Raw genomic sequence first — 13,392 nt, 5'->3', positions numbered from 1 at the left:
TCCCCCACCCAATGCAGAGACACACATCTCCCCGATTATGACCCCTCTCCCTCCTTCTTGTGTTGGCAGTGCGGAGAATGGGTTCAGACAGCTCGGAGAGGAAGCGGGTGAAGAACAGGATCAGGAAGTTCATCATGAAGAGACCACCCCTCCAGACCTTGCAGGAGAAAGGCCTGATCAAAGGTAAATAGCTGGGGCTAACCATCTAAACCTTACCCACCACCCTCACCACATCACCTCCCCCCTCCACACCTCAAACCCCCTTCCCCACCTCCCTCATCCCCATCCACGCCCTCAGCACAATCTACCCCTTCCCAACCTTCCACAAAATCAACTCCCTACACTGTCTCTTTACCCTAATCATACCTCTCGACTCCCATGCCTGATCCCAATCCTTATGCCAATCCCATCTCCCTTCTCTAAATTGTCTCCGTCCCAATCCCATCCTGTCCTATTCCCACCATTTCAATCCCATCCCCATTCCAGTCCCATCCCAATCTCACCCACTGTCCCAATCCCACCCTGTCCTAATCCCACCCACTTTCCCAATACCATCTCCTTATCCCAATCCCATCCCAACCCCATCCCTCTAACTCAATCCCATCTCCATGTCCCAATCCAATCTGTTTACACTAATTCCACCTTCCTGCCCCATTCCTGCTGCCCAATGCCATCTCCATACACCAATCCTAACTCCCTACCTCAGTCCTATTTCCCTACCCTGCCCCAAACCCACGCTTCTACCTAATATTCCAATGCAAATCCAAACCTTTCTGACAGTGTCAATGTCAAAGTGGAGTTTATTGTCACACACAGATGTGTGCACAGGTGCAATGAAAAATTTCAAGTTCGAGTTCAAGGTTATTGTCATTCCACTGTACACATTAATACCACCAAACAAGTCAATGTTTCTCCAGACCAAGTTGCACTACACAGTACGTATAACTCACACACATAGCACAAAGTAAAATGACCACAAATAAATTATCAAAGAATACGGTGGATTTACAAGACAATTTAAAATGTAAAGAGCATAATTCATACGTGGTGAGACCTGGGTGGAGGCAGGGAGTTCAGTAGTCTCATGGTCTGGGGCGGGGGGGGGGGGGGGAGATAAGCTGTTTCCCATCCTTGTCCTAATGCTAAGGTACCTCCTGCCTGATGGTAGAGGGTCAGAGAGATTGTTGGACAGATGGAGGGGTAAGGAACCTCATTCTCCTCAGGAAGTGGAGGAATTGCTGTGCTTTCTTGACCAGAGAGGCGGTGTTGAGGGACCAGGTGAGATCTCTCCCAGAAACTTGGGTCTCCTAACCCTCTCCCCAGAGGAGCCGTGTATGTGCAGTGAGGAGTGGTCATCCTGAACCTCCCTGAAGTCCACAATCATCTCTTTGGTCGTGCCCATGTTGAGACCCAAGTTGTTGTGCTCACACCATTCTACCAGCCACGATATCTCCTCCGTGTGCCATCTTATCATTGTCGTTGATAAGGCCAGTCACTGTTGTGTCATCAGTGAACGTGATGATTCTGTTTGAACTGGATCTAGCGGTACAATCATGTGTCAGCAGTGTGAACAGCAGCGGGCTGAGCACCCGGCCCTGGGGGCGGAGGGCAGTGCTCAGTGCGATGGAGTTAGAGATGTTTTTGCCAACACAGACTGACTGTGGTCTTTCGGTCAAGCAGTCCAGGATCCAGTTACAGAGAGAGGTGTTGAAACACAATGCTGACAGTTTACCCACCAGCTTCTGAGGGATGATCATTGTATTGAACATTGAGCTACAGTCAATAAACAGCATCCTGGCATATGAGGCACCATTTTCTTGCGACATCATTACAGGCACGTAGTCACTATGATTTTCATAGAGCCATCAAGGTGGCAAAACGGCACCACAGGGACAAAATCCAGTCACAACTCTGTGACAATGACACACGCAGCAAATGGCAAGGACTGCACACTATTGCAGACTTCAAGAGGAAACGCAGCAGTACAGCCACCATGGCCACCTCGCTCCTGGATTAGCTAAATGTTTTTTATGCTCCAGTCGAGGTTGATAGGTCTGAAGCCCCAAGGATTGAAGACCTGCATCGTGGTCATCTCCGAGGCAATGCAGCGGGGCCGGAGGGCATCCCAGGTCACATCCTCAAAGTGTGTGCTGAACAGCTGGTTGCTGTGTTTACGGACATTTTCAATCTCTCCCTCTCCCAGTGTGTAGTGCCCTCCTGTTTCAAATTCATTATTGTCCCTGTACCTAAGAAAGCCAAGGTAGCATGCCTGAATGATTGGCGCTCTGTCACACTTACCTCAATTATAAGCAAATGCTTTGCGAGGCTGGTTAAAGACCACATCTGCAACATGCTACCATCCACAGTGGACACTCTACAATTCACTTACCGATGGAACCGGTCTACTGATGAGACCATAGCCACAGCACTACGCATTGTCCTCACTCACCTGGAGAAGAGGGATGCATACATTAGAATACTGTTCCTGGACTACAGTTCAGCATTCAACACCAAAATTCCCTCCAGACTTGACAGGAAGCTCAGAGACCTCAGCCTGCACTCCACCTCGTGCAGCTGGATCCTGGACTTCTCATTGGATCACCAACAGGTGTTAAGGATGGTGTCCCTCTCCTCTGTCCCTGAACACGGGTACCCACCAGGGTTGTGTTCTGAGATCCCTTCTCTACTCCCTTTACACCCAAACTGTACTGCCTCATACAGCTCCAATCTGCTGATCAAATTTGCAGATGATATGACTTTAATCGGCCTTATTTCTAGCAGTGATGAGACAGTCTACAGAGGGGAGGTTGACACCCTGTCACAGTGGTGCCAGGATAACAACCTTTCTCTCAATGTCCAAAAACAAAAGAGCTGATTTTGGATTACGGGAGGGATGGAGTCGGGCTCTGTCCGATCAACATCAATGAGTCTGCAGTTGAGAGTGTGAGTAGTTTCAAGTTCCTCGGTATACACATCACATCACCTGGACTGTAGACACCGGCTTTGTGGCAAAACAAAAGCACAACAGAATCTCTTCCACCTCAGGCGACTGAATAAGTTCGGCATTGGCCCCCTGATCCTCAAGACCTTCTACAGGGGCACCATTGAGAGCATCCTGACCGGCTGCATCACTGCCTGCATGGGAACTGCACCAACCTTGATTACTGGGCACTGCAGAGAGTGGTACAGACAGCCCAGCACATCTGTGGATGTGAACTTCCCTCCACTGAGGACATTTACAGCAGCAAGTGCAGAAAGGTGGCCTGGAAGATCATCGGGGATACCAGTCACTCCAACCATATGTTACAGCTGCTTCTGTCTGGCAAATGGTACCACAGCATTAATGCCAGGAGCAACAGGCTACAGGACAGATTCTTTCTACAAGCCATTACACTTTTAAGTTCATGCGTCTGTACATTGTGACGGAGTCATAATGCAAAGACTTTTACTCTCTCACATTGTGGGATGGATGTAAGATTTAAATTCTAGATACACAACTTCCACAAGGGAAGCATGAATTATACACAATTTTTACAAGGATGAACACAATTAGAACAAAAACAACATCCAACTGGTCATGGTGTTGCTGTACTGAGGTGGTGATCAGGGTTGTGCCGGTTGGTTCAGGAACCGAATGGTTGAAGGGAAGTAGCTGTTCCTGGACCTGGTGGTGTGGGACTTCAGGCTTCTGTACCTCCTGCCCGATGGGAGCTGTGAGAAGATGGGATGGCCCGGATGGTGGGGATCCTTGATGATGGATGTTGCCTTCTTGAGGCAGCACCTCCTGTAGACACTACCCATGGTGGGGAGGGATGTGCCCGTGATGTACTGGGCAGAGTCCACAACTCTCTGCAGCTTCTTACACTTCTGCACATAGAATTGCCAAAACAGACTGTGATGCAACCAATAAGGACACTTTCTGCTGTACATAGAATCCACCTATCTCTCCAACAGCCTCTTAAGCAGCTCTCATGTAGAGTCATAGAGCAATAGAAAAGTACAGTACAGAAACAGACCCTTTGGCCCAGCTAGTGCCAAACCAGTTAAACTGCCTACTCCCTTCAACCTACACCAGGACCATAGTCTTCCATACCACTATCTTCCACATACCTATCTAAACTTTTCTTGAACTTTGAAATCGAACTTGCATGCATCACTTGTTGCACACTCTCACCACCCTCTGCGTGAAGAACTTTCCCCTCCTGCTCCCCTTAAACTTTTCACCTTTCACTCTTAATCCATGACCTCTAGTTGTAATCCCACCCAACTTCAATGGAGAAAGCCTGCTTGCATTTACCCTCGTAATTTTGTATAGCTCCATCTAATCTCCTCTCAATCTTCTACATTCCAAGGAATAAAGTCTTATCCTACTCAATCTTTCTTTATAACTCAGGTCCTCCAGCCCTGGTAACATCTTTGTAAATTTTCTCTATACTCTTTCAACCTTATTTACATCTTTCCTGTATGTAGGTGACCAAAACTGTATGTAATACTCCAAATTAGGCCTCACTAATGTCTCAGACAACTTCAACACAACATCCCAACTCCTGTACTCAATGCTTTGATTTATGAAGGCCAAAGCTTTCTTTACTGCCCTATCTATCTATGATGCCACTTCCAATGAATTATAGACCTGTGTTCCTTTGTTGTACCACACTCCTCAGCACCCAACCATTCACTGTGCCTAGAAGAAAGGTCTCAGCCTGAAACATCGACTGTTTACTCTCTTAATCTGTTTGTTCTTCTCCAGTCTCCCTGCTTCCTCAACACAACCTGCCCTTCCACCTATCTTTGTATCATCCACAAACTTGGCTACGAAACCATACCCCTTCCTTACCTTAAATGCCACTGGTCACTGGCACCAACCAGAAAAATCTCCCTTTGTTCCCACTCTTTGCCTCGTGCCAATCAGCCACTGCTTTATCCATGCCGGAATCTTTCCTGTAATACCACGGATGCATGGCTTGTAAAGCAGCCTCATGTGTGGCACCTTGTCCAACATCAACCAAATCTCCTTTGTCTATCCTGCATCTTATTTCCTCAAAGAATTCCAACAGATTTGTCAGGGAAGATTTTCCCTTGAGGAAACCATGCTGACTATGGCCTATTTTATCAGGAGCCTCCAAGTATCCCAAACCACATCCTTAACAATCGACTGCAACATCTTCCTAACCACTGAGGTCAGACTAACTGGCGTATAGTTTCCTTTCTTCTGCCCCTCTCCCTTTTTGGAGTTACATTTGCAATTTTCCAGTCTTCCAGAACCATTCCAATATCTAATGTCTCCACAATCTCTTCAGCCACCTCTTTCAGAACCCTGGGGTGTAGACTTATCTACCTTCAAACCTTTCAGTTCCCCAGGAACCTACTCCCTACTAATGGTAACTTCACACACTTCATGACCTCTACCTGAAATGTCCACCAGTGTGTTAGTGTCTTCCATAGTGAAGACTGGCAAAATACTTGATCAGTTTGACCACCATTTCCTTGTCCTCCATTACTACCTCTCCAGCATCATTTTTAATATAAGCTGTCTACTCTATCTGTGCCTCTCATAGTCTTGTAAATCTCTAAGTCTTCCCTCAGCCTCTCCCACTCCAGAGAAAACAACCCAAGTTTGTCCAACCTCTCCTTATAGCTCACGCTCTCTAATCCTGGCAGCGTCCCGGTGAGTCTCCTCTGCTCCCTCTCCAAAGTCCCCACACTCTTCCTGTAATGGGACGACCAGAATTGAATGCAATACTCAAGGATTAAAGCTCAATTTTTTTTCGCCATATACATTTGCACTTATTCAGAATCTGCTGAGGTGTGTTGGCTCAACATGCCAAGAACATAACTTCCCAACACTGGAACTCAGTGCTTTGACTAATAAAGGCAAACATCTTTATTCCTTGGTCCATCAACACTTAGCAATCAGGTTTGCAGGAAGGTCAGAGGAACTGTTCTGTCCTCACCACTCCCCACACTTAACCTACTGACAGACTCTCTCTCTCCCTCCCTTTCTCTCCTCCATGAAGACCAAGTTTTTGGATGCCGTCTTGATGCCCTGTGTGAGCGAGAGAAAGCAACCGTACCCAAGTTTGTGCAACTATGCATCAACGCAGTAGAGCAGCGAGGTGAGATATGTGCCTGGACGTCTGCTCTTCCCCCTTGTTGATTTCCCTATCAACACCCTCTGCCACACCATCCCACTGTCCAGCTCTACTCTCCCTGTGGCCCCTTACACCCCGCACTCCTCTTCGCTGTCTGTCTTTCTCACATTCCCTGTTTTAACCCAATCCCTTTCCTACTCTTTGTTCTCTTTCTGATTGCCGACTCACACCCTGTCCCCCTTCCTCTTCACCTCTCATCTCTTGCTCTCCTTCTTCCAAACTTTCTTCTCATGTGCACACAAGCTCTCCCTCTCTTACCCCCTCTATCTGCTCCACTCTTCCTTTTTCTCTCCTGCTCCCCCTTTTTTCTCTCTCTCAATCAATCCCTTTTACCCACTCTCACGGGTATCCCCTTCTCTTTTTCTCCCCCTCTTTCTCCTTTCTGCCTACCTCCTCGCCAGCCCACCAGCTGTGCAGTCTTTATTCCGCCCTCTCATCTCTTCCCCCTCAGCTCCTTTCTGTCCCTACTTCTCCCCCTCCACACTTTTCCCCTATCTCCCCCTCTCTCCTCTTCCCTCTAGCCCCACTCACTTCCCCTCATCCACTCACTATCTGTAAAGCCCCAGCCCTCACTTTCACCACCCTCTCTCCCCTCATCCAGGGCTGGATGCAGACGGGGTGTACCGAGTCAGTGGAAACCTGGCTGTGATACAAAAGCTGCGGTTTATCGTCGATCACGGTGAGTGAGCTCAGGGATCACACGGAGGGGTGTCAGTCCAATAGAATGGGAGCTTTGGAAATCACCCATGTGTTGGGGAAGGTTAAGGGGGTTTCTGAAGGGCATGCGGGAGGGCAGAACATCCAGGCTGGCGCCCACCAGTAGAAACTCCTGTCCAGCTCCATACGCAGACTGACTTGGGAAAGAGACATTCAGCTCTTGCTGACAATCCAGGGAGACTGGAAAGGCTGATACTCCTCCTTCCTCTCGCCCCCCCCACCCCTTTCTCCCTCTGTCCAATCACTCTCCCTTTCTCTTTCTTTCCCCACACTCTCTCACCATCTCCACTCCTCTCATTTGCCTCCCCCTCTCCTTCCCCCTTCTCTGCCACCCCTCCCCTCCCTGTTCCCCTTATTCCCCTCTTCACCTCCCCCTCCCTCTCTCCTCCTCTACTCCCATCTCAGCCCTCCTCCAACCAAATCCCTTCTTCCTCTCTCTCCTCCACCACCTCCCTCCTCCTCCCTCTCCACTTCCACCCCTCCTCCTTTGTCTCATCCTCTCCCTCTCCTGCACCTCTCTCTGCTCCTCCCTCTCCTCCTCCATCCCCTTGCCCCCTCCCTCCCTCAACCCCTCCTTCACCTTTCTCTCTGCCACTTTCTCTCTACCTCTCTACAGCTCACTCTCTCTACCAATTTCTGAATTTCTTTCTCTCTTTACCCATCTTAACCTCTCTCTCTCTGCCTCCTCACCCTCTGCACATATCAAACACTGCTCATTTGACACACCATCCCTGACTGCCAGCATTTGCTGTGGGAAGGAGGGCATAAGGGCGAGGAGTGGGAGGGACAATTCGGAACTGACCAGAGTTACAAATCTTGCTGGTAAGGTGGAATGGTCTTGTAGATTGTTCAAAATCACAGAAAGATATAGATCAACTGGCTGAGGAATGGCAATTGAAATTTACCCCCAACAAATAAGAGGGTTGCACTTTCAGAAGTGAAACCAGGGCAGGATCTACACAATAGATGACAAGGTCCCATGTAGATTTGCAGGGCTGAGAGACCAATAGCTACAAGTGAGTAGTTCCCTGTAAGTGGTGGCACCGGTGAGGAAGGGATTTGGCATGCTGGCCTTCAGTCAATACACTGAGTACAGGAATTGGAAGCCAAATTGCAGCTGTATATGACACTAGTAGACCGCACTTGGACAATTGTGTTCAGTTCTGGTTGCCCTACTATAAGACATAAGAACAGAATTAGACCATTTGGCCCATCAAATCTGCTCCACCATTCCATCATGGCTGATTTATTATCCCTCTCAACTCCATTCTCCTGCCTTCTCCCTGTAAACTTTTTGATGCTCTTATTTATCAAGAATCTACCAACCTATGTTTTAAATATACTGAATGATCTGGCCTCCAGTCATCTGTGGTAATAAATTCCACAGATTTTACCACCTGTCTCAAGAAATTCCTTCTCATCTCTGTTCTAAATGGACGCCCTTCTGTTCTGAGATTGTGCCCTCTGGTCCTCAACTCTCCCAGTATAGAAAACATCCTCTGCTCGTCCACTCTATCTAGGGCTTTCAATATTTGATACATTTCAGTGAGATCCCCTCTCGTTCAAGTACAGGCCCACAGCCATCAAACACTTTTTCTACATTAACCCTTTAATTCCTGGAATAATTCTTGTAAACCCCCCTCTGAACTCGAATGCCAGCACATTCTTTCTCAGATAAGTACATTCTTTCTCAGATAACTGCTCACAATTTTCCAAGTACAGTCAGACCAATGCCTTATAAAGTCCCTGCATTACATCCTAATCTTGTGTTCTAATCCTCACAAAATGAACACTAACATTGCATTTGCCTTCCTCACCACTGACTCAACCTGCAAGTTAACCTTTACAGAATCCTGCACGAAGATTCACAAGTCCCTTCGCACCTCTGATTTCTGAATTTGCTCCCTATTTAGGAAGTAGTCTTCGCCTTTATTCCTATTGCCAAAGTGCACGACCATACACTTCTCTACACTATATTACATCTGTTACTTCTTTGCCCATTCTCTTAATTTATCCAAGTCATTCTGTAGCCTCTCTACTTCCTCAACACTACCTGCCCCTCCACCTAGCTTTCTATTTTCCGCAAACTTGACCACCAATTTAATTATCCAAATCATTGACATACAATGTGAAAAGTGATCCCAACACTGACCCCTGCAGAACACCACTAGTCACCAGCAGCCAACTAGAAAAGATCTCCTTTATTCCCATGCTTTGTCTCCTGCCAGTCAGACAACCTTCTATCCATCGAATATCTTTCCTGTAATACCCTGTAATCTTTTCTTGTTTGGCAGCCTCATGTACAGCACTTCGTCAAAGTCCTTCTGAAAATGCAAGTAAACAACATCCACTGATTCTCCTTTATCTGTCCTGCCTGTTATTTCCTCAAAGAATTCCAACAGATTGGTCAGGCAAGATTTCCTCTCACTTCGGCCTATTTTACCATGTGCCTCCAAGTACCCCAAATCTCATCCTTAATAATGAACCAACATCTTTCCAACCACTGAACTCAGGTCAACTATCCTGTATCTTCCTGTCTATTGCCTCCCTCCCTTATTAAAGAGCAGACTGACACTTGCAATTTCCAATCCTCCAGAACTACTTCAGGATCTAGTAATTCTTGAAAGATCATTACTAATGCCTCTACAGTCTCTTCAGCCGCCTCTTTCAGAACCCTAGTGTGTAGTTCATTTGGTCCGGGTGACTTATCTACCTTCAAACCTTTCAGCTTTTCAAGCACTACACTTACCTCTGCCTCCTGACACTCTCAAATTCCTGACATACTGCTGGTACAGTGAAGACTGACACAAAGTACTTAATAAGTTTGTCCACCATTACCAGCGTCATTTTCCAGCAGTCTGAAATCCACTCTAGCAGCTCCTTTTTAATATATATATATGTGTGTGTGTGTGTGTGTGAAAAAGATGTATTTTAATATTATTTGCTAACCCACCTTCATATATTATACTTTCTCTCTTTATGGCTTTTTTAGTTGCCTTCTTGTGGTTTTTAGAGGCTTCCCAATCCTCTAACTTCCTCTTAAATTCCCAAGTAAATGCTAGCCTATTATGATTACTGCCTCCTACAGGTTCCTTTACCTTAAGCTCCTTTATCAAATTTGGCTCATTACACAACACCCAATCTAGAATTGCCTTTCCCCTAGTAGGCTCAATGACAAGCTGCTCTAAAAAGCCATTTCATAGGCATTTCACAAATTCCTTTTCTTAGGATCCAGCACCAACTAATTTTCCCAATTTTCCTACATATTGAAATCCTCTATGATTATCGGAACATTGCCCTTATTACATGCCTTTTCTATTTCCCATTGAAATTTGTACCCACACCCCAGCTATGGTTCAGAGGTCTGTATACAATTCCAATCAGGATCTTTGTTAGGATGGGATTGACCTGGAGAAGGTGCAAAAGGATTCACCAGGATGTATCCAGGATTGGAGGTCTTGAGTTACATGAGGTGGCTGGGTCTTTTATCCATGGAGCAAAAGAGGCAGAGGGGTGATCTATAGAGGTTCATAAAATAATGAGGGGTGCAGATAAGGTGGATGGTCACAGTCCATTTTCTGGGCTGGGGAGTCGAAGAGTAGAGGCCATAAGTGTAAAATAAGAGGGGAGAGATTTAAAGGGGTCTTGAGGTGTAATTCCTCACCATGAAGGAGGTGAGGATATCGAACAAGATGCCTGAGGCATTTGTAGAGGAAGGATTTATATGGGCCAAATGCAGGCAAATGGGACTCGTTCAGGAATAGCAGACGGATTTCCATCAGCTGGGTAAGCACAGAGAATGGAGAGATATGGACAATGTGTCAGCAGAAGGGGTGAGTTTAGTTAGGCACTCAATTATTAGCTTAATTAGTTCAGCAGAGACCTGCGTACTTCATGTGCTGTGCTGTCCTGAGTGTTCTCAGCTGACGGTGGGGTGGGGGGCAATTGGTGCAGTTTGTTTCAGCAGAGGGGCTTCGTGTTGCCCCTTTGCCACCCCTTACCCGATGCCATGGTCAACAATACTCAGGGACCACATCACTTTTTGCAGAGCGAGCAGTGACCAGTGACGGGCGGTATCTGTTTCCTGAAGAGCGGTGCCAAGGTAGAAGACATATTTCACCCATCCCAACACTCCCTCTCCCTCTCCCACCAAGACCTTCATTACCCTTCAGTCCCTCTCCATCTTACACTCCCTCCTCACCTACCAGTGATCTCTTTCACACCCCCTCCACCCCAGACTGCTGATGTGGTAACCTTGTGTGCATCAGAGGGGCTGCTTTCTCTGGGACATTGGATTGTCCATGGGGGGGGGGGGGAGGGAGGAGAGGGTGTGTGTGTGTGTGTGGCAGAGTTTATTAGACTCTGTTTGTGTAACCATTTGGAAGTGAAATTCCCTCTCTGTCTGCGCAAGCATGAATGTTTACCAGTGCACATTTTGGTGTGATGGGACAATGTGGAGGAGCTTGTCCAACCCTGGGATTGTGTGATGGACAGTGTGGAGGGAGATTCGCTCTGTGTCTGACCCCGGGAGTGTGTGATGGGACAGAATGGAGGGAGATTCACTCTGTGTCTGACCCTGGGAGTGTGTGAGGGGACAGTGTGGAGGGAGATTCACTCTGTGTCCAACCCTGGGATTGTGTGATGAACAGTGTGGAGGGAGATTCACTCTGTGTCTGACCCTGGAAGTGTGTGATGGGACGGTGTGGAGGGAGATTCACTGTGTGTCTGACCCCAGGAGTGTGTGATGGGACTGAGTGGAGGGAGATTCACTCTGTGTCTGACCACAGGAGTGTGTGATGGGACAATGTGGAGGGAGAATCACTGTCGGTCTGACCCTGGGAGTGTGTGATGGGATGGTGTGGAGGGAGATGCACTCTGTGTCTGACCCCGGGAGTGTGTGATGGGACAGAATGGAGGGAGATTCACTCTGTGTCTGACCCTGGGAGTGTGTGAGGGGACAGTGTGGAGGGAGATTCACTCTGTGTCCAACCCTGGGATTGTGTGATGAACAGTGTGGAGGGAGATTCACTCTGTGTCTGACCCTGGAAGTGTGTGATGGGACGGTGTGGAGGGAGATTCACTGTGTGTCTGACCCCAGGAGTGTGTGATGGGACTGAGTGGAGGGAGATTCACTCTGTGTCTGACCACAGGAGTGTGTGATGGGACAGTGTGGAGGGAGATTCACTCTGTGTCTGACCCTGGGAGTGGGTGATGGGACGGTGTGGAGGGAGATTCACTCTGTGTCTGACCCTGGGAGTGAGTGATGTGACGGTGTGGAGGGAGATTCACTCGGTGTCTGACCCTGGGACTGTGTGATGGGACAGTGTGGAGGGAGATTCACTCTGTGTCTGACCCCATGAGTGTGTGATGGGACTGAGTGGAGGGAGATTCACTCTGTGTCTGACCCTGGGAGTGAGTGATGTGACGGTGTGGAGGGAGATTCACTCAGTGTCTGACCCTGAGACTGTGTGATGGGACAATGTGGAGGGAGATTCACTCTGTGTCTGACCCTGGCAGTGTGTGATGGGGCACTGTGGAGGGAGATTCACTCTGTGTCTGACCAAGGGAGTGTGTGATGGGACAGTGTGGAGGGAGATTCACTCTGTGTCTGACCCTGGGAGTGTGTGATGGGACGGTGTGGAGGGAGATGCACTCTGTGTCTGACCCTGGGAGTGAGAGATGTGACAGTGTGGAGGGAGATGCACTCTGTGTCTGACCCTGGGAGTGAGAGATGTGACAGTGTGGAGGGAGATTCACTCTGTGTCTGACCCCAGGAGTGTGTGATGGGACTGAGTGGAGGGAGATTCACTCTGTGTCTGACCACAGGAGTGTGTGATGGGACAATGTGGAGGGAGAATCACTGTCGGTCTGACCCTGGGAGTGTGTGATGGGATGGTGTGGAGGGAGATGCACTCTGTGTCTGACCCCGGGAGTGTGTGATGGGACAGAATGGAGGGAGATTCACTCTGTGTCTGACCCTGGGAGTGTGTGAGGGGACAGTGTGGAGGGAGATTCACTCTGTGTCCAACCCTGGGAGTGAGTGATGTGACGGTGTGGAGGGAGATTCACTCGGTGTCTGACCCTGGGACTGTGTGATGGGACAGTGTGGAGGGAGATTCACTCTGTGTCTGACCCCATGAGTGTGTGATGGGACTGAGTGGAGGGAGATTCACTCTGTGTCTGACCCTGGGAGTGAGTGATGTGACGGTGTGGAGGGAGATTCACTCAGTGTCTGACCCTGAGACTGTGTGATGGGACAATGTGGAGGGAGATTCACTCTGTGTCTGACCCTGGCAGTGTGTGATGGGGCACTGTGGAGGGAGATTCACTCTGTGTCTGACCAAGGGAGTGTGTGATGGGACAGTGTGGAGGGAGATTCACTCTGTGTCTGACCCTGGGAGTGTGTGATGGGACGGTGTGGAGGGAGATGCACTCTGTGTCTGACCCTGGGAGTGAGAGATGTGACAGTGTGGAGGGAGATGCACTCTGTGTCTGACCCTGGGAGTGAGAGATGTGACAGTGT

General features: G+C 48.4%; 1 protein-coding gene across 7 annotated transcripts in view; it reads left to right on the top strand.

Moving 5' to 3' along the window:
• arhgap9 (Rho GTPase activating protein 9) overlaps window positions 1-13,392 on the top strand; it is a 264,445-nt gene that overhangs the window by 136,377 nt on the left and 114,676 nt on the right. For 6 of the 7 annotated variants that reach the window (XM_059956258.1, XM_059956256.1, XM_059956260.1 and 3 more), the window contains 4 exons: window positions 70-183; window positions 6,018-6,116; window positions 6,754-6,831; window positions 10,918-10,971. In XM_059956258.1, the coding sequence (XP_059812241.1) occupies window positions 70-183; window positions 6,018-6,116; window positions 6,754-6,831; window positions 10,918-10,971 (345 nt within the window). The remainder of the gene's footprint in view (window positions 1-69; window positions 184-6,017; window positions 6,117-6,753; window positions 6,832-10,917; window positions 10,972-13,392) is intronic. The other variant, XM_059956259.1, reaches the window with a different exon arrangement.

Source organism: Hypanus sabinus, chromosome X1, assembly GCF_030144855.1.
Source record: "Hypanus sabinus isolate sHypSab1 chromosome X1, sHypSab1.hap1, whole genome shotgun sequence".
NCBI lineage: Eukaryota > Metazoa > Chordata > Chondrichthyes > Myliobatiformes > Dasyatidae > Hypanus > Hypanus sabinus.
Note: the sequence above shows the minus strand (reverse complement) of the source record. Positions and strands in the feature narration are given on the sequence as shown.